Source organism: Scomber japonicus, chromosome 13 (assembly GCF_027409825.1).
Source record: "Scomber japonicus isolate fScoJap1 chromosome 13, fScoJap1.pri, whole genome shotgun sequence".
Lineage (NCBI taxonomy): Eukaryota > Metazoa > Chordata > Actinopteri > Scombriformes > Scombridae > Scomber > Scomber japonicus.
Window position 1 is genome coordinate 27853697 of NC_070590.1, and position 18188 is coordinate 27871884.

At 42.3% G+C, this 18188-nt stretch overlaps 1 protein-coding gene across 1 annotated transcript in view; it reads left to right on the forward strand.

Annotated features, from left to right (window-relative positions):
• The window catches only part of robo3 (roundabout, axon guidance receptor, homolog 3 (Drosophila)), a 171170-nt gene that overhangs the window by 144176 nt on the left and 8806 nt on the right, over nucleotides 1-18188 (forward strand). Inside the window, exons 9-20 of the mRNA XM_053331144.1 lie at nucleotides 812-1017; nucleotides 8968-9049; nucleotides 9871-10039; nucleotides 11665-11831; nucleotides 11989-12107; nucleotides 12203-12419; nucleotides 14454-14578; nucleotides 15179-15365; nucleotides 16089-16337; nucleotides 17110-17149; nucleotides 17351-17490; nucleotides 17726-18030. Of these exons, the coding sequence (XP_053187119.1) occupies nucleotides 812-1017; nucleotides 8968-9049; nucleotides 9871-10039; nucleotides 11665-11831; nucleotides 11989-12107; nucleotides 12203-12419; nucleotides 14454-14578; nucleotides 15179-15365; nucleotides 16089-16337; nucleotides 17110-17149; nucleotides 17351-17490; nucleotides 17726-18030 (2006 nt within the window). The remainder of the gene's footprint in view (nucleotides 1-811; nucleotides 1018-8967; nucleotides 9050-9870; nucleotides 10040-11664; nucleotides 11832-11988; nucleotides 12108-12202; nucleotides 12420-14453; nucleotides 14579-15178; nucleotides 15366-16088; nucleotides 16338-17109; nucleotides 17150-17350; nucleotides 17491-17725; nucleotides 18031-18188) is intronic.

Genomic DNA, 18188 nt, shown 5'->3' on the forward strand with positions numbered 1-18188 from the left:
TGTGCTTATTTGCTTTCTTGCCAAGTGTTTGATGAGAAGATTGATATCTCTTATATCTGTCTGCAGAATATGAAGCGGCCGCTGGCAGCTGATTAGCTTACTGAGCACGCAGTTGAAAACAGTTAGCCTGGCTCCGTTTTAAGGTTAGAAAATTCACCTACCTGTAACGCTCACTAATTAACTCTCATTTGTTGTCCTCTGTGCAAAAACTCCAGCTGGTTACTCCAGACACCAACGCTTTACTGCTCATCCAACTCTCAGCATGAAAGTAAATAAGCACATTTCCCAAAATGTCAAACTGTTCCTTTTTAAAGCTCCGTAGCTTTTTTGCTGTTGTGCTGGACGCTGCAGGTACTGGACAGATGTTGTGGATAATGTTTGTGTAGTTTATATCTCAGATTTTCTGTACATTGAACATTAACTTTTATCTATATGAGTTTATATTCTGTATGTAAATCTCAGGAACAATCACATGTATATAATCTCTGTAACTCCTGCATATTGCACGTTTATATATTGCAGATTTATTTACACAAAGATCCAGTTTACTCTATACTGTAGTATTTTATATATTTATTTGATCCTATTTTGTCTCATTCATTGTTGATTTTATTTTTAGTACACTTTCCACCCTGCTTGTGTCAATTTGAATTTCTCCCAAGGGGGATCAATAAAGATCCATCGTATCTTATCTCATCACTCTGAAGCTCCAAAGTGAAACACATTTCAAACATAGCTGCAATTTGGTGAAAAAGTAGGATAATAATTTGACTATTATCTCCAACTGACATTACTCTTTCTATCCATACAGCACCTTCAGACCGCATCCCTCCCATCATCCGCCAGGGACCAGCCAATCACACTTTAGCTCCAGGTTCCACCGCCCAGTTACACTGCCACATCATGGGCAACCCCATCCCCAGCATCCAATGGGAGAAAGACGGCCAAAGGATCCTGGGTAACGACGACCGGATCAGCCTGATGGAAAACGGCACTTTTCAAATCACCAACCTCCAGGTATTTCAAAACAAATTATCCCCCCACCCTCGTCCCCAACCCCTCCATCACATAACAGCCTGAAACCCGCAAACACTATTTATCTGTTTGTGAAATCCCAGCCTGATGAAATAGGTTTTTATTTACACTTGCATGAATAAATCTGCAGTGACCTTCAGGTTTTTGGTTTTTAAATCACTGAATCTTTATGAGCGCATCTCATTCCATCACAAACCTTCCCACAGACTCATTAAAACGCAGTCTGGATGCGCATCTGCACGTGTCACTGTTTGCACATCAAACGCAACGCCGTTCACGCAAGATAAACACACTCCACCAGATAAAAACGCCGCCGTTTTAATTACAGAGAAGAGTGTGAAGCGCTTAAACGGAGGGACATTTTTTACGCTTGACTCAAAGTTTTTATGAGAAGGAGGAGAAGAAGAGAGGACTGGAGGAGGGGGGAATGTAGCAAAAAAAAGCTCAACGTTGAGGCGTGATCACCATGGTAATGAGCGTGCGGGGGCCATTAGCAGTCGTTAACGCCGTCTTACTCCGTGCTAATGAAATCCATTCGGCCCAGAATTCCCTCCTGGGTACGAGGCGACACCTGAGGGTCACGGCAGCATCGGTGAGACTCGAGGAGGCTCGTGCATTAATTGATTGTGGGTTCTCAATGATTAACGATCGCTGAGACTTGTAATTAAATCCTCAATACATCATTGCGAGTGAGGGAGAGGTAGAGATGGAGGAGTTAGAGGAGGATGAGTTAGAGGAAAAACAGCCAAAAGCATTTTTTTTTTGTGATGCGTTCAAGTCACATGGGAATAAAAAGAGAAGGAGTTGACAGCTGAGAGCACCGACTCGGACGAGGTCACGCTTTCAGAACCCGTTTGAAGCTGTCAAACATGTGGAAGTTCTCTGTAGGCTTTGGTTCAGTTTAATCAGACTCTGTGCAGTGTAAAGACATGCCTCCATGGTGAGGTGTTTGTTTTTATTGTTTTAAAGCAAACAGCAAACATAACAAACAAAAACTCCAGATTGTTACCACCCTGGATTTTAGAGATGAGGCGACATAATTACTTGTAGAAATTGTTACTTTGTTTCATTTGAAATATTGTTCTGTGCACTTGAGAGTTTTCCTCGTCACTGATTTTAGAGAAATGAGACACTGGAGTCTGTCACTAAAACAAAGAGTCAAGGCTGTACATGTACAACAACAACATGGCCCAAAAACTAAAGTGCTCAGGTTTTTAGTTTTTAGTTTTTGATTGATTTTTTTCAAAAACAATAACTTGGTCTCAGGGTTGGTGATACAGGCATTGGTTCTGGCGTAGACATTAAAATATATAAATAATCCAAGTTGAAAATAAAAACACAAATATATATGACTCATATATATGGAAATGAGAAATTCAGTTCATAATAAAGGAAAGGGGGGTGTACTGTATTCAGCCACTGGTGCTCTGAACCCAGTTTTCATTCATCTTTGTAAAGGTCCAAAAGAGCTCCCAAGGGACCGTCCCATCATCCTTCTTCCCTTTTAGTCTGCTGAGCAAAGACTCATAAGATTCAGTCTCCACTACTGCATTTATCCAGTCCTTCAGGTCCAGTGATACAGCAGTTCCCAGCATCTTGATATCATTCTAGAGGCTGTGACCAAACCTACCATAATAACTGAAATCAAGTCAGTCAAGTTTTAAACTAAGGACATTTTGGGCAGCAACATATAACAATAACATGATATAATAATGATAACTCATACAATAAATGCAGCTCAGAGTGCTTTACAACAAAAGAAATGACACCAGTGCTTCACATAAAAGGGACACAAAAGGAGCATAAAGCAATGTTAAAAAAGAACAAAAAAGGAACATTAATGTAATATAAGATGGAAAGCACAAATAGCAATATATGTGCATTGATTTAAAAATCAGCAGTATTAACATAATACAGTAACAGAAATCTAGAATCTAGGAGATATGATCTATAATAGTATCGTTATTATCAAATAAAGATAGTGCTGAAAAGGTTGATCTCATGTAGATTTGATTATGTAATATAATGATATCACACAGGCAGGCTATTATCCAGATTATTAACATAATAACATGCTCATAAGTTAAAAACCTTCCATTTACTCACTATAATGGGTTTACATCAGAAACACATGATGACAGACATGTAAAACCACTCATGTCAGAGTATGAGATGCATTAACCACAATACCGCCTTTTTGCATGATGGAAAGAAAAAAAATGAAATCACCCCCGAAATAATCAGTATAAATAAGTCGAGTTCATCTGGGGCCCTGGAGGGGGGACAGATGGTCTGTTTGTTCCTCGTACCCTGGCGATGAGGAGATGCCATTACCCTGGGACCTGTGCCAGACACACACACACACACACACACACACACACACACACACACACACACACACACACACACTGCCTCTGTCCCCTCAACGGTGCCAAGACGTCCCGGACAGACGGGAAGTGTGTGTGGTGGTGGTGTTGTTTAAAGAGAGGTTTGTGCTGCCATTCTGCTAAACGGTGGATGTGGGTGTGGGGGTAGAGGTTATGTGGCGGGTACGGAGGGTTAAAAAAAAAGAAGAAGGAAGAAGGGAGAGTGCGAGAAAAGAAACAGATTACCTAGAATAATCAGGTTAAATCCGAAAATCGAGTTCATGTGTTGACTTTAACTCCCAGTGTACTCGTGTTATAGTCTGTAATCACATTTCCTTTCTGCACCCTCACCAAAAAAAAAGGGTTCTGATGTCATTATCAGCCTTCTGTCTGCTCTCACCCATACTAACGGTGCAGTTTGGACAAAAAAAACAGAACAGGCACCCCAAGTCACTCATTTTGATTGGCAGATCATTTCTGGGGAATCTTAGCGGCGAAATCTCCCAAATGTCAAAAATGCAATCAAAGCGTTATAAATAAATAAATAAATAAGTATCCGCAGATTCCTCCTTTTAAGTTCCGAGCTCCTCTCCTCTCTACCTCTCCCTCCCTCCATTCCCTCCCTCCCTCCCTCCAGCTCTCCTCTCTTCCTCCCGCCTCATCCATTTTTCAGCAATCTGTTTCGAGCAGAGCCCCGAGCTGCCGGCCTTGATTAATAGTCAGGTGTCCCCGGCTGTTTACCCCCACACACACCCGCCCTCCCCTCATCCGCACCCATTCCCCATCCACTGATCAAACCGCCACCATCTGGGGGACTCGCTTTTTTAGCACCCCTTCTCTCTCAGACAGCCGAGCCATCAGCCGGCACCACGGGTCAACACAAGGTCAGGGCCCCCGTAAGAAAAAGAGGAAGGGAGGAGCGGCAGCAGTGAGGGATGCTGCATGGGACGGAGAGTCACCTGGCCCCCCCCCCCCCAACCCCCCAAGCTGACAAGCCACTTAGGCTTGAGTAATTCTCCTGTCAGCGTTACTGATGAGGCGGCCCCACAGATGCAGGGGAGGAGAATGGTCAGAAGCTCAGCGAGGCATTAGTCATGATAGCTTTTTGCCGCGTACCTCCTCTGCATAATGTATAAGGTTTTCAATGGGAGGAATACGGGCCTGCTCTCACCCAATAAGTGAATAAGGGAAGGTTGACTGTGTTTGGGTCTGCATGTAAATTGATGAACAGAAGATTGAAGAATCTCACTGCAAAACAGAATGGAAACTAATTAAAAATCCCCATAAGGCTGCCACGCACACCTGTAAAACTACACACACACACACACACACACACACACACACACAAGTGCAACAAGAGAGCTATATACAGAGCCAGCTGGCCTCACAGGTGCAGTTAATGCTGAAATACGGTCAGCCTCCTCGCCCTCTACGTGTACTGTAAATGGAGCCGGGATGTCTTTGACTCCCATTAGAATTTATCTAGCTTTAAACTGCTCTGCAGAGTCTATATTGTAAGAAAGCAAGGATTAGTTTCCAACCAATTTCTTAGTATAACATGTTCTATGTGTCATTAAGAGCTTAGCACATTTGTTGAATAGATGTCATATCTCGTAAAACATTTACAAAGCCTTTAAATTATGAGTGTTTTGTTCACATCTATCACAATCGGGGGAGGTTTTCTTCTTCTCTTTCTGTTTTATTGGTGCATGGTTACCTTTTATAGTGCATTAAAGCTACTAGTTAATGATAAGCACTAGTGGCGTGTGTGTTATACAAGGACCCTCCCATGAAATCACTGCTCTGCAACGCCACTCATGATCTAAAAATTCACTCCACAGGCTAACTTATAGGTGAAGATACTCCTCTGAGATTTCGAGCAGAGAAACAGTTATATTAACAATCAGTCTTTCTTACCAAAGCACTCTGACCCACCAAACATGTTCAATTCGAATTATCTGGGTGCACAAATAACATCCCTGAACTTGAAAAGAAATGCTGAATTGGCAGGATGTGGTGGGAGTGATGGGAAGACAGTGAAATATGATCCAGGAAGTCCAGGTTGACTAATAGAAGAGTGAGTTGGGGGGATCATCAGATGCCAAAACAGTGACCAGCAGTTTCTAATATTACAAGGAAGAGTATTACAACTGTTGCTGCAATCATTTTATGAGATAAACAGTAATACATGTTACAACATCTTGCCAGATAAAGGTTGAGCCAGATTAGACTTTCTTGACACCCATCTTACATCAAAACCATGGTCATAAATCTGGACCTGTACAGTCTATGGTCTGATCTCAGTCTTACTATCACCACCAACTGTTGATCAGTAGTGTAGGAGTGTAGGAGGAAAGTGAGGGATGTCATAGCTCCTTTTTAATGTGATTAATATGGAGCATCTTTTAGGTCATTTTTATAACATAAATACATACACACAACAAACACAACAGGAAGGATGCACAACTGACTGCAATTTGAAATTCTTGAAATCATTCAAAATAAAAAATTAGAAAAGAAATAGGCTAGTAGATTGAGTTGGGGGTGGGGGGGTCCATCATGTCCATAGGTGTCCTTTGAGACAACCTCAGTCTACTTTAAAAGTCCTAGCATGGAACTACAACTGGAGCAAACATATTGTGATACAGTCATGTCAAATCAAAAGTAGCAGCTCCATTTCTTCCAATATTTATAAACCCTTCCCTTTTAGTGATTTTTGCCTCAACATTTAGTGATCCTATTCACTTCAATACATTTCTTTCTTTCTTCTTTTAAGGCTTACATATGCATTTGCATTACTGTTCCCTACAAAAATGTAGATCGTATCTGCCTCCGTAAACACAAGGACTCTGAAAATCACTTGGAGATCCTCTGATGTCTTCTAACACTCTTGTATCATCAGTTTGAATGTTTTAAGTGCTGAAGTAGTCTGGATTCTGCATCTTAAATTGAGGGTACATCGATTCATAAAAGGAAGAAAGACAAAAAGAAGGAAAGACAGAAAGAACGTCATGAAGCGATGAATCAAATGGAAAAGAAAAGTGTTGAGACGCGCTGCTTCTGCAAGTTGTTACTGCCTCTGTGTCACATTGAAAGATTCCCCAGTGTAGAGACCCGCAATATCTCCCTCTGTTGTAAGCAATTTCACAGCCCGTCTAGTTTTTGGCTTGCCTCCCCAAAAAAATGTAATAGCCAGCATTCACATGTGCACACACACACACACACACACACACACACAGGCACATTTATCACCCACCTCTTAATTACATCTGCTCATAGTCTGTCCAGAATGCTAAGTAGCTGTTGAATATAGAGACTGGTGCCTCAGAAATTTCTAGACCTCTAGCTGGTCATTAAAATTCTGTCCTTTGATCCATCCTTTAACTCTCCTCCTCTGCTGTGTAGGAATCAGACGAAGAACATAAAAGCCACCAGCTTGACTTAAGCTTTGACTTCAAATAGGTCCACTGAGAGTATATCATTTATAAAAAAAATGAAAGGACTACAATTGACAAAATGTCCAAAGCAGAAGCAGTTAATTGAAGCAGCTGTCATGTTGAGGCTTGCTTAACGAGAATGCAAATATTCACATGCAATTAACCATAATTGATTCCTAAGAGAAGCAGTTTTCAGAGAGTGATGAACCTATGTTGATAAATATATCCAAATGTATTGGCTTAATATTTGAATTTATTCATTTGAATTTTTATTTATTTATTTTGAACATGAGAAAAAACAGATAAAATGAACAAAACAAGAATAAGAGTGTTCAAAAAGGAAAAGGAGGAAGTATACACTTTTAAGGGAGAAGTATACACTTAAAAGGAAAAAAGTATACATTTATAAGATGAATACACTCATAAGGAGGAAATATACACTACCGGTCAAAAGTTTTAGAACAGGCCATTTTTTCCACTTTTTTACCTTACCTTTCCCTAAGGTAGTTGTGGCATACAGTAGCTTGTACTTATGTTTTGGGTCAATATGTTGCTGTAGGATGAACCCCTGACCAACTACGTGCATACTGTACCACAGGGTACTGTATGGTGCTGCAGAATGCTGTGGTAGCCCACCCTGGATCCAGAAAAACAGCCCAGACCATCATGCTTCCTCCTCTATATTTGACAGTTGATGTCACACACTGAGGAACCATCCTTTCACCTATTCGACGGCATACAAAACTCCTGCATGATGAACAGAATATTTTAAATGTTGATTGATCAGTGGATAATGGCTTCTTCCAGTCTTCAGTTAGTCCATTGGTGGTGTTTCATGGCTCAGGCAAGCCTCTTCTTCTTATTCTGACTCTTAGCAATGGCTTTCTACCTGCAACTCCAAGTCTTCTCTTCACAGTAGAAACTGAGACTTGCTTGCTACGACTGCTATGAAGCTGTGCTTGAAGCTGTTGTCATGTGAACCACATATCACGCAAGCTGTTGACTCTCAGAAACTTGTCTTCTGACTCTGTTGTGGCTTTGGGTCTGCCAGACCTCTTCCTTTCAGAGTTTCCCCCAGTTTGTGAGTGAAACTGTACTCACTGACACCCTGACTTTCTACACAATTTCTCTGTAGGAAAGACCTACATTTTTAAGTCTTTTGTATAATTTTCAGTTTTGGATAACCTTACCTTTTTTTTTAAACTCTGGCAGTTCACCACTTTCCTTTCTACCATTTCAAGCTATTCATTGGACTGCTTGAATTTCAATAAAAAACTGGAAAAATTGGGGTTTTGACCGGTAGTGGACACTCATAAGGAAGAAGTACGCACTCATAAGGAAGAAGTACGCACTCATAAGGAAGAAGTACGCACTCATAAGGAAGAAGAATACATTATATACAATAGAATACAATAGAATACTATATATATAAATAAACGGTCTGGATGGAATTTGAAATTCAAATAATATAATAAGTTTCTGATGTACAATAGGAATATGCACATGCACAGTGTCATTTGGCCCCAAACCATGAATCATCTATCTACATTACCATTTCATCTGCACAGTTCACCTGTGTGAGGAATACATTTTTCATCTCGACATTCATATATTTGTTCATGCATCACTAATTCCTATCACTATTGTCAGCAGTTCATGCTTAGCTTCCATCTTACATACTTCAATGAAACCATCTGTGTGCAGCCTGCAGAGGTGAGTTTTCCCTCTATGAGCCCATCATGATTCCATCATCATACACAGAGGGAAAAAAGGGAGGAAATGGTAAAAGGTGACAGCTCTCGACAGTGCTTTGGATGCACTCGGTGACTGTTCTGGTGCCAGTGGGAGCTAGCTAAAACAGGTACTAAAAAGCCAATCTGACTTTCATGTGAGAGTGGAGAGAGTCACCTGGTTGGCTTTGTGTGAATTACGGCTCTGTGTTCTGCCAGCTTTTCATCCAGCCAACTTCTCCCTGCTCAGTATTCTGACTACAAACATTCTGCTTTTGAGAGATATGACATTTAGTCTCAATCACTGGTAATGGGTACATTAACACAATATCACCGTCTCACTCTCTCACACACACACTCACTAAGCTAAGCTAATGATACGCATTTTTCTGTTGCCAGGAAACGGACTCAGGGATTTACACCTGCCTGGCTTCCAGCTCCAGTGGAGAGACGAGTTGGAGTGGAGCTCTCACAGTTAAAGGTAAATTGTCGATGTGTGATTTAAATACATGCAAGTGTGACTGTATGAAGTAGCATTGTATAACAACGCATAGAGGTGAAAAAAACGATAATCTATAAAACACTGGAAAAGTCACACACTATTTTAATTAACAACAGTGGAATGATGAGTTCTAGATAAAAACTGAGTGCAGATAAGAAAATCCATGCATTAAGAAGTAATCCTCAGTGTATGTTCATTTAACCATGCTGAGTCCAATTAAATCACTTAACCCCTTGCTAGTCCTCAGGCTGCTAGTGGGCAGACTGCTAATATACATATCTATAAGTGTATGAATATGAAGCATAGTGTTGCTTTAAAAAAAGCTTCTCTGATCATAAATAAAGGGTTAAACACACTCTTCCTTATTTAATAGTGAGATATCCACCGCTGCAGCTCACAGCACAACTCTGCTCTTCTTTATTTTCCCTACAATTCATCTCATGTTAGTACATAAAATATCTCAGGCTGCAGAGATTTCATTAGCGGCTTTAAATGGAGGAGTAACGACTTAACAAGCTGCTCTGATGACACCTAAGTTTGTTATTTGACTGTTAGCGTTGAGATCTAATAGCGTCATGAAATGCAAAATTGCAAAGTCTGTTAGAAGTAGAAGGAGCTCAGCCCTACAGCCAGCAAGTGATGCAAATGTTCAGTCAACATTAGCCGGATTATTACACCAGCACATAATGAAAATTGTAATACTAAAGAATAAATAAAGCTTAAGGCCAATATATATCTCTCTCTCTCTTCTTATCAACCCTCCCTCTCTCCCTCCATCTTTTTGCTTCTTCACCATCCAGAAAGCGCCGACTCATCTGCAGCCCAGGCCACCGAGCCCTTCCAGCTGCCGGGTCCGCCTCACAAACCCATCGTCACGGACGTATCCAAGAACAGCGTGTCACTGACCTGGCAGCCCAACGCCCACGAGGGAGGGGCCGCCGTCACTTCCTACATCATCGAGGCCTTCAGGTGAATTTTTTTGCGCATTCGAGCTTCGACAAAAGCACACCTTTTTTTTACTGTTTTATTTCATATTTCTACATCCATTCATCCATCAAGGACAGATGAGATTCATTGTCAGATAACCTTTGCTCCTCTATTCCTGTGCTCTTTTTCATCAAGTCATTTTGACCTGAATCAGTTCAAGAGCAGTCAAACCTTTTATTCCTCTTCTATTGAATATGTTAAAATTATATGGTTTAAAGAAAATATCTTCTTAGACCGTCACAGAATAAAATACAGAAATAACAGCTTGTTCTGCAGCACATAGCACTCTGTTCTCTCTCTCTCGTCCCCACCCCCCCGCGGGCTAATCTGGGACACTCGTGAACCTGAATGCACCTCGGCCAAAAAAACACCTTCAGGTACTGACACCTGAGCTGAAGTCCACCTTGGATTAATTAGTGGAGAAAAATAGATTTTGCTCAGCAGGATGGGGCGGGGCGGCTCAACGGATGGAAGATGAAGATAAGGAGCGTTTAAGGGGGGAAATGTGTCCTTCCAATTCAATAAAAGAAGAGGAGGAGGGGGAGGAGGGGGAATGCTGGCAGAGCGTAATCACATTCAGACGTCCGAGCGACGCCCTCGGCAGCGGCAGCGACTGCGGCAGGGAGCTTTCCCACGTAGCGCAAACTGATTCTTTCTAAAGCAGCTGGAGGCGACGGCTGGGATGTTTGCAATAACATTTTCTTGCCGGAGGTGCCGAGGTTTGTTTTGGAGGAGTGAGGGGGAAGAGAGCGAGTGTGTGTGTGTGTGCGTTCATATTCAATGTGTTATAGTTTAAAAGTGTTTATTTAATGTGTGGAGGCAGATCTCATTCTCCTGGTGAGGCTTTTTTTTGGGGTCACAGCGTCGAGTGTGTTTGTGTGTGTGTGTGTGTGTGTGTGTGTGTGTGTGTGTGTGTGTGTGTGTGTGTGTGTGTGTGTGTCTGTGTCTGAGAACTCCTTCCGAGCAACTCCTCCACAAAGTTACCTTGAATCTAGCTCACAGTAGATGAGTATGCACAAGTCGTTTCCTTCTGCCGTCTAATTGTGCAGTTTAACAGTGAAGCCAGTGAAAAATCTAAAAGTGTCAAACCAATGGTTGGGAAGGTCTTTGTGACAGTGTGGCTGAGCCAAGGTGACAATAAATTCACAGAGAGGAAAAAAGGAAGGATGGGAGAAAGAGGGAATGGGGTTACGGGATAATGCATCTGGGGGAGTGCCACAAAGCTGATAATATGCCCTCATTTGCTGTTGGCAGCTGTGCGTTCTTACAAGCCTCATTACATTATTCATCAGGACTGCAAATTGTATCATTTGGAGGAAATCTCGCAAAACTTCTCTGAACCGGGCAACTTCGCTCACATCTGCTGTCGGTCTCGGTCCGCTACGTCGAAGGGTTTGATTCTTCAAGTCTTGGCTGAATTGTCACATCAGATACCGCTCTGACTTTTATCTCGGGAAACATTAGACAGGAAGCAGATGTAGAAAAGCCACGACATGACACACTAGTACATGTCATCTCTCTTTTTTTTTGAATGCGCGTTTGTTAAAAAAAATCACTTCAGACTATCACACGCTTAACACCTTCTCCTATCCTCTATCCTTTCGCAGCCAATCGGCAGGCAGCACATGGCAAACCGTAGCCGACATGGTCAAGATGGAAACTCACACCATCACCGGCCTCCTCCCAAACACTGTCTACCTGTTCATCGTCCGAGCCGTCAACGCTTACGGCCTGAGCGACCCGAGCCCCATCTCTGAGCCCGTCAGAACACAAGGTCAGTCCACACCTCTCTCCCTCTCTCTCTCTCTCTCTCTCCCTCTCTCTCTCTCTCTCACTAAATTAAACATGACTCTGTCCAAAATGGTGTGAGAATGCATAAGCAATAGCACTCTAGCTCTCTAACTAGAAGTGAATATGTGTGTTTCCTTCAGATGTGAGTCCTACAGGTCAAGGTGTGGACCACAGGCAGGTGCAGAGGGAGCTGGGAGAGGTGGCGGTCCAGCTTCAGGAGCCCACCTTAACAGCAGCCTCCATTAGAGTTTCCTGGACTGTGAGTGGCTCAAACTTTCTAGTTTATTTAAGGAATATCTAACTTTTACTCTCTGACTTAATCTCTCCTCTCTTTTCCGACCTCGATTCCTTAAGGTGGATCGTCAGTCTCAGTACGTCCAGGGTTACCGCCTCTTCTACCGACCCAGCGGTGGGACGTGGCTCCTCCAGGACATCAACTCCCCCTCCGAGCGCAGCATCGTCCTCGGCAGCCTGCTCAAAGGAACGGAATACGAGATCAAGATCCGGCCCTATTTCAACGAATTCCAGGGCAAGGACAGCCGAACGTTACTGGTTCGAACCCCGGAGGAAGGTAATAAACATGTGGAACGGTGAAAAAATATGTTGAGCAGAAAGATGTAAGATATCAGAGTTAATTTAATAAACAGGACGAGGTTTTAAGGCCTTGAAAACTGCTATTCATTAGCCTTCATGACACCGCATGGAGCTCTGCTATGAGAGGATAAAACGTTAAAATAACAAGACCAGGGTTACCCTAAACCTCAGGACTACACTCAACCGCCTCCACCTTTTTTTAAAGATGCAAATCAGTCTGTCTTTTAAGCAACACAATCTCATCACCCCCCACTACAACCCTACAAAGAAAAACAGGACTCACAATCATCAAAGACGCAGCAGAAGACTTTTTAATAACCTTTACCAGAATAACACTCATTTATGAACCTGCAACCTAGAGCTGTGTGTGTGTGTGTGTGTGTGTGTGTGTGTGTGTGTGTGTGTGTGTGTGTGTGTGTGTGTTAGACCCACACTCACTCAGACATTCCTCTAAGTGCTCTCACACCCCTTGCCTGAACACCAGCAGTGCCTTTCTCCCCCAGTTTCTCTCCTTCTCCTTCTAACCAACCTCAAAATATTAAATCCCTCCTATTATAATCCTCTCAGTATGTTTTTGTATAACTCATCAGTTTATGTGTTTCAGTCTCCAATTAGAAGTTGATTAGTAACAGTTGGAGTTGAGTGGGGCTGCTACTAATCAGTCAGTTAATCTGTTCACCATTTTCTTGATAAATTGATTGTTTGGTTCATAAAATGTCAGAAAATGGGTTGATCCTCAAATGTCTTGATTTGTCCACAACCTAAAGATATTCAGCTTACTGTCACAGAAGACAAAAGAAACTATTTACACAGATAATATTTACATTTGAGAAGCTGGAATCAGAGAATTTGGACATGATCTATTATCAAAATAGTCGGTGATTAATTTAGTAGTTTGATCAGCTCTACAGGATTACAGTAGTCCATATCTGTATTCAGCTTCTAGTATTGCAATGCTGTACACAGTTTCATAGCTCCACAAACTGCCAGAGAAGTAACAGAGTTAAAGTGTGAATGTGGAAGGCGTGTGACTGTGGACAGAGTGGACAGGGTTGTGAAAACAGTGAATCAGTTTCCCTCTCTTGGGTGAGAAGAGGTCCATCTGTCACATTCCTTCCTGGATAATAAACTTCCAGGTATCCCTTCAAAAAGATTCCTATCCAAATACATACAAGTCACTCTGTTTGCTTTTTAACTTAACTTCTGTTAACATGGTGCTAAATCTAAATCAGGCTAGTCCAAATTGGCTTTTCCAAACATTAGACAAATTCCAAATTAGCCCATCTACTTCCAGGTGACAGTTTTATAATGAACTTTACCATTTTATATATCAATCACTGAAACTATCTGGTCATCTCTTTACCATTCTCACCATTCTTTCATTTATTACTGCATCGTTTGTGTTTACGTCTAATGTCTTTGTTAGTTTATTTATGTTGCACTTAGTGTTATTGTAGTTTTAGATAGTAGAAATAAAAGCATGCATATATTAAGTTAATCTCAGTCCTTAAATCATAAAGATTACACTTTTAACCCAGAAACTCATTTTAACAACCTTATCAAACTATATATCTGTAGATGAATGATTAAACTTGGTTATGTGTAGTAATTATTTGCTATTTCACCAAACTCAGCTTATTTCTCTACATATCTCATTTCAGGTTTTTTTCATTAAATTCTGTTCCTCTGCAGGTTTATATCAGTTGATCCAGATTTTAGATTAAAAACAAGGCAGATACTCGTTTTATTTTGCCTTCAGCTCTTATAGACTTTGGATCGACCCGCCTGAGTAGCTTGAGCTGCCTCAAAATAAACATTCTACCATTTTAAAACAGTCAATAAAGCTTCATTTTCCCTCCTGCTGCAGCTCACTGTGATATCTCTTGACTTATGTTGCATATATCCTCTTCTTTTTCCCCTTGCTTTTTCATTTGACATAGTTTTTTTCTCACTTGTTGACTGATCTATGCTCCCAAAATGAAATTAACACTATCTCCCACCTATCTCACAGTCCCCAGCGCCCCACCCAGAGCTGTTACAGTGGCGACGGTGAAGCTAAGCAACAGCTCCAGCATCAGCGTCTCCTGGGAGCCTCCACCCAGCGACATGCAGAACGGCGTCATCCAGGAGTACAGGGTAAAAAAATAACACCTGAGTGGAGTCAGAAGGACACCAAACACCTGCACAAACATCCCAAAGAACACACTCCATACTGCTCATACAACTCCATACCAAATGTTAAGAGTGGTGAAAATCCCCCTTCAGTAAATCTCTATTAATCACAAAGAAAGAGATGTCGACTCAGAGAAGCAGGGGGGTTATTGGAACACTGCGGTGTGCGCCAAAGAGGCTGCAATTCAATTTCAGGAATATGACCTTAATATTTAATTAATTCAGTGTACATGCAGAGATAAAACCTTGTCAAAGGAAGAGAGGGAAGAAGAAAAAAAAAAGCCCAGAGGCTGTGTTTTCAAAACTTCAAACGTAGAGTGGAGCACACTGGTTAGTGGTCAAGTTCAATGATCTACTGTACGTTTAACACCGAGAACGTCTGACTCCGCTTTGATGTCGTCGCGAGCAGATCGAATATTGCAGCCTATAGTTAAGTATTTCATCAGTGAGCCGAGATGCAGATGTACGCCCTCAGCCGAGGAGCGTTTGACTCCAGTGTTACGAGAACAGATGGAAAGCTGCCACGCGCTAAAGCTCCGTTTCTTTCCTTTCTTCTTTTCACAGGTGTGGTGTGTGGGCAGCGGTGGTGGAGACAACCAGACCCGCTACTACATCAACAAGACAGTGGACGGGAACACGCTGGCCACAGTGCTCAAAGGCCTCATGTCGGGCGTCCTCTACCAGGTGGAAGTGGCGGCGGTGACCGGCGCCGGCGTCGGCACTCGCAGTCAGCCGGTGTCCGTCCTCTTCAGTGAGTCCATCATGAGAGAAAGATGTTTGGTTAAGATCTACTACTGTATGCTTTTCTGCAGTAACATGGATATTGATTAGTTTATTTAAAGATAATGCCAGCATTTTTATTTGACCCTATCTCTATCACGTTTGCACTGCTTCAGGCTTATTTAAATATAGTATATAGTCATATTCAAATAAGCTTTATTGGTACAACAGACCAAAAACATTTAGCTTAAGTTAATTGGAGACTTTAAATTGCCTGTAGGTGTGAATGTGACTGTGATCTGTCCATGGTGTACCCCACCTCTCACCCAATCACAGCTGGGATTGGCTCCAGCCCCGCCAAGACGGCAGTACAGAAGATTGTTATTATTGGCTGCTGATTACAAATACATATACAATACCTACATTTCAATAAACATATCAAATACAATGTAGTATATACATAAATTCCTTATGTGTATGTGTATGTCTGAAGGTTGTTATTAAGTGTAAATACACTGAGCTACTAAACTCCACATTAACAGAACATTTTACACAACAAATCAGATTTATGAAATAAGAGTTCTATTATCTCCATGGTTAAGTTTGTATTGATTGTTCTGTTATGGTTGAAAACATTAAAGCCACACAGTATGAATAAAACAACAGATCAACAAAGCAATTGTCACAGAACAATCTGTACTCTAGTTCTTCCCTCTCATCTTATTCTCCCTCCTCTTCATCTCCTTCCCCCCAGAGCTGCCAGCTGAACAGCCGTCCCCGTCAGGAGGCAGCAGCGGAGGCGGAGGCGGCGACAGCGGCGAGGAGAGCAGCGTGAGCCTGGCCGAGCAGATTACCGACGTGGTCAAGCAGCCGGCGTTCATCGCGGGCATCGGCGGGGCCTGCTGGGTCATCCTCATGGGCTTCAGCGTCTGGATCTACTGCCGGCGCAAAAAGAGGAAGGAGCTGAGCCACTACACCGCCTCCTTCGCCTACACGCCAGCAGGTGAGGAAGGATGAATATGTTGTTGAGTGATACATTGATCCACGTCCAATGACCTCAGGCTGTCTGTGTCTGCTGTCTACTATCACAGACATGTTATGATGCATCTGTGGTGGAAGCCACAGAAATTAAAAGGTGGAAGTCACAAGATTGTGTTATGTATTATATTATAGTATATTAGTATTACATTAGTATTACATTATATTTATTTATGTGACTACATACTGTACATAAGGTCTCCTATTCTACTGTAGTTTATATTGAATGTGTTCACTGCTATCTATCACTATCACTATAGCTTAACTATCAGTGTCTTAGCCCTGCTGTTGACCCAAAGGCATTCACTCAAAAATGAGGTATATTTTCATTTAAATGAGGCCTGTTGACCATCATTTCCAAAACACATGTTTTAAACATGTGGTAATAAGTTGGAATGAAGTTGGCAAAAAAGGTCTAACACAGAATTGGGTGATAGCAAACTGGGTCAATTTTGACCCAGGAGAAGAAGAGAGCAGAGTCAACAGAAAGACATTGATTGATTTAGCTGTGCTTGTTGTACTATAGCAGTAGCTGTATTGTAACATATTTGTATTGTGGATACATAAACTTATAATATTTTCGGTCCAAATCAGAGCAGCTGGTCCTGTGTAATAAAAGCAGAGTAAAGACTGAACAAAACAAAAAAAACAGGGAACTAAAGCTAAGTAGGCCACAAAAATGTAACATGTATGAGTCAGTTTACGCCTCCTCACACTCTCCATTTTCTCCTCTGCAGTTGGCTTCCCTCATGGAGAAGCATCAGGACTCAACGGAAGGTAATCACGTCCTTTTATTTAAGTTCCATTATATATGCTCTATATATGCTCTGCTTCTTCTTTTCATTATTCTCTGATAATTGTAAACGTTTCCCGCCGTCTGCATGCTCAGCTTCTCCTACGCAAACCGTTATGTGTGTCCATCTGGACGCTCGTTAGTTTCGTCGTATTCCAGAAAGTAAAGCCAGTGTGTCTCTTTAGGCCCGGCGTGCTGGGAGGAAACATAGGCAACTACCCGTGGCTGGCAGACTCTTGGCCCACCACCAACCTGGTCCACAGCGGTAAAGAGGCAGTCAACTGCTGCACTGCTAACCACGACACAGCAGAGAGATACTACAACGGTAGGATCACTACTGTACATGCATCCCTGCTGTGACTAATGTTCTTATTATGTTGAAGCATCATTCATGTCTTGTGAGAGATGTAAAAAAGATCTTTGATGCTGAAAACAATGCAAACATTTTCAGCCCAGTAATAAGTCGAGGCGTTCGATATGACAAAACAGAGCTAATATATTCCTAAGAAAGCTCAAACATTTCTAAATATAACCCCCACTGCCTCCTCTCCTCATGTTAGAAGCTGGCATCTCCAACTACCTGAACCAGACGGAGAAATACAGCATGGGCGGCTCCACCGAGGGTCCCATCTACAGCACCATCGACGCCACCAACGAGGACCTGCACAGCTTCAACTACGCCCAACACGTCTCCACCACCCCCTACGCCTCCACCTCCATCATGCCTTTCACCAACCAGACGCAGCAGGCGCCAGCCCACGGAGGGGAGCAGCCTGATGACGGACACTGGATCCCCCAGCCGGGTCCCTCCGGATCTCAGTACGCTCAGCCGGACCGCTGCAACGGTGAGGAGGACACCGGGGGGGTCGTCACTTTTCACTGACAGATTCTTTTGTCGCGGCGGCTGACCAATAGAAGCAGCTCTGCGTGTGTTTAAATTAGCATGTTTTTCATCTCAGATCTACCAACCAATCACTATTCTCTCTATTTCACGCCGCCAGTTGAAATCCAGCAGCGATCAAA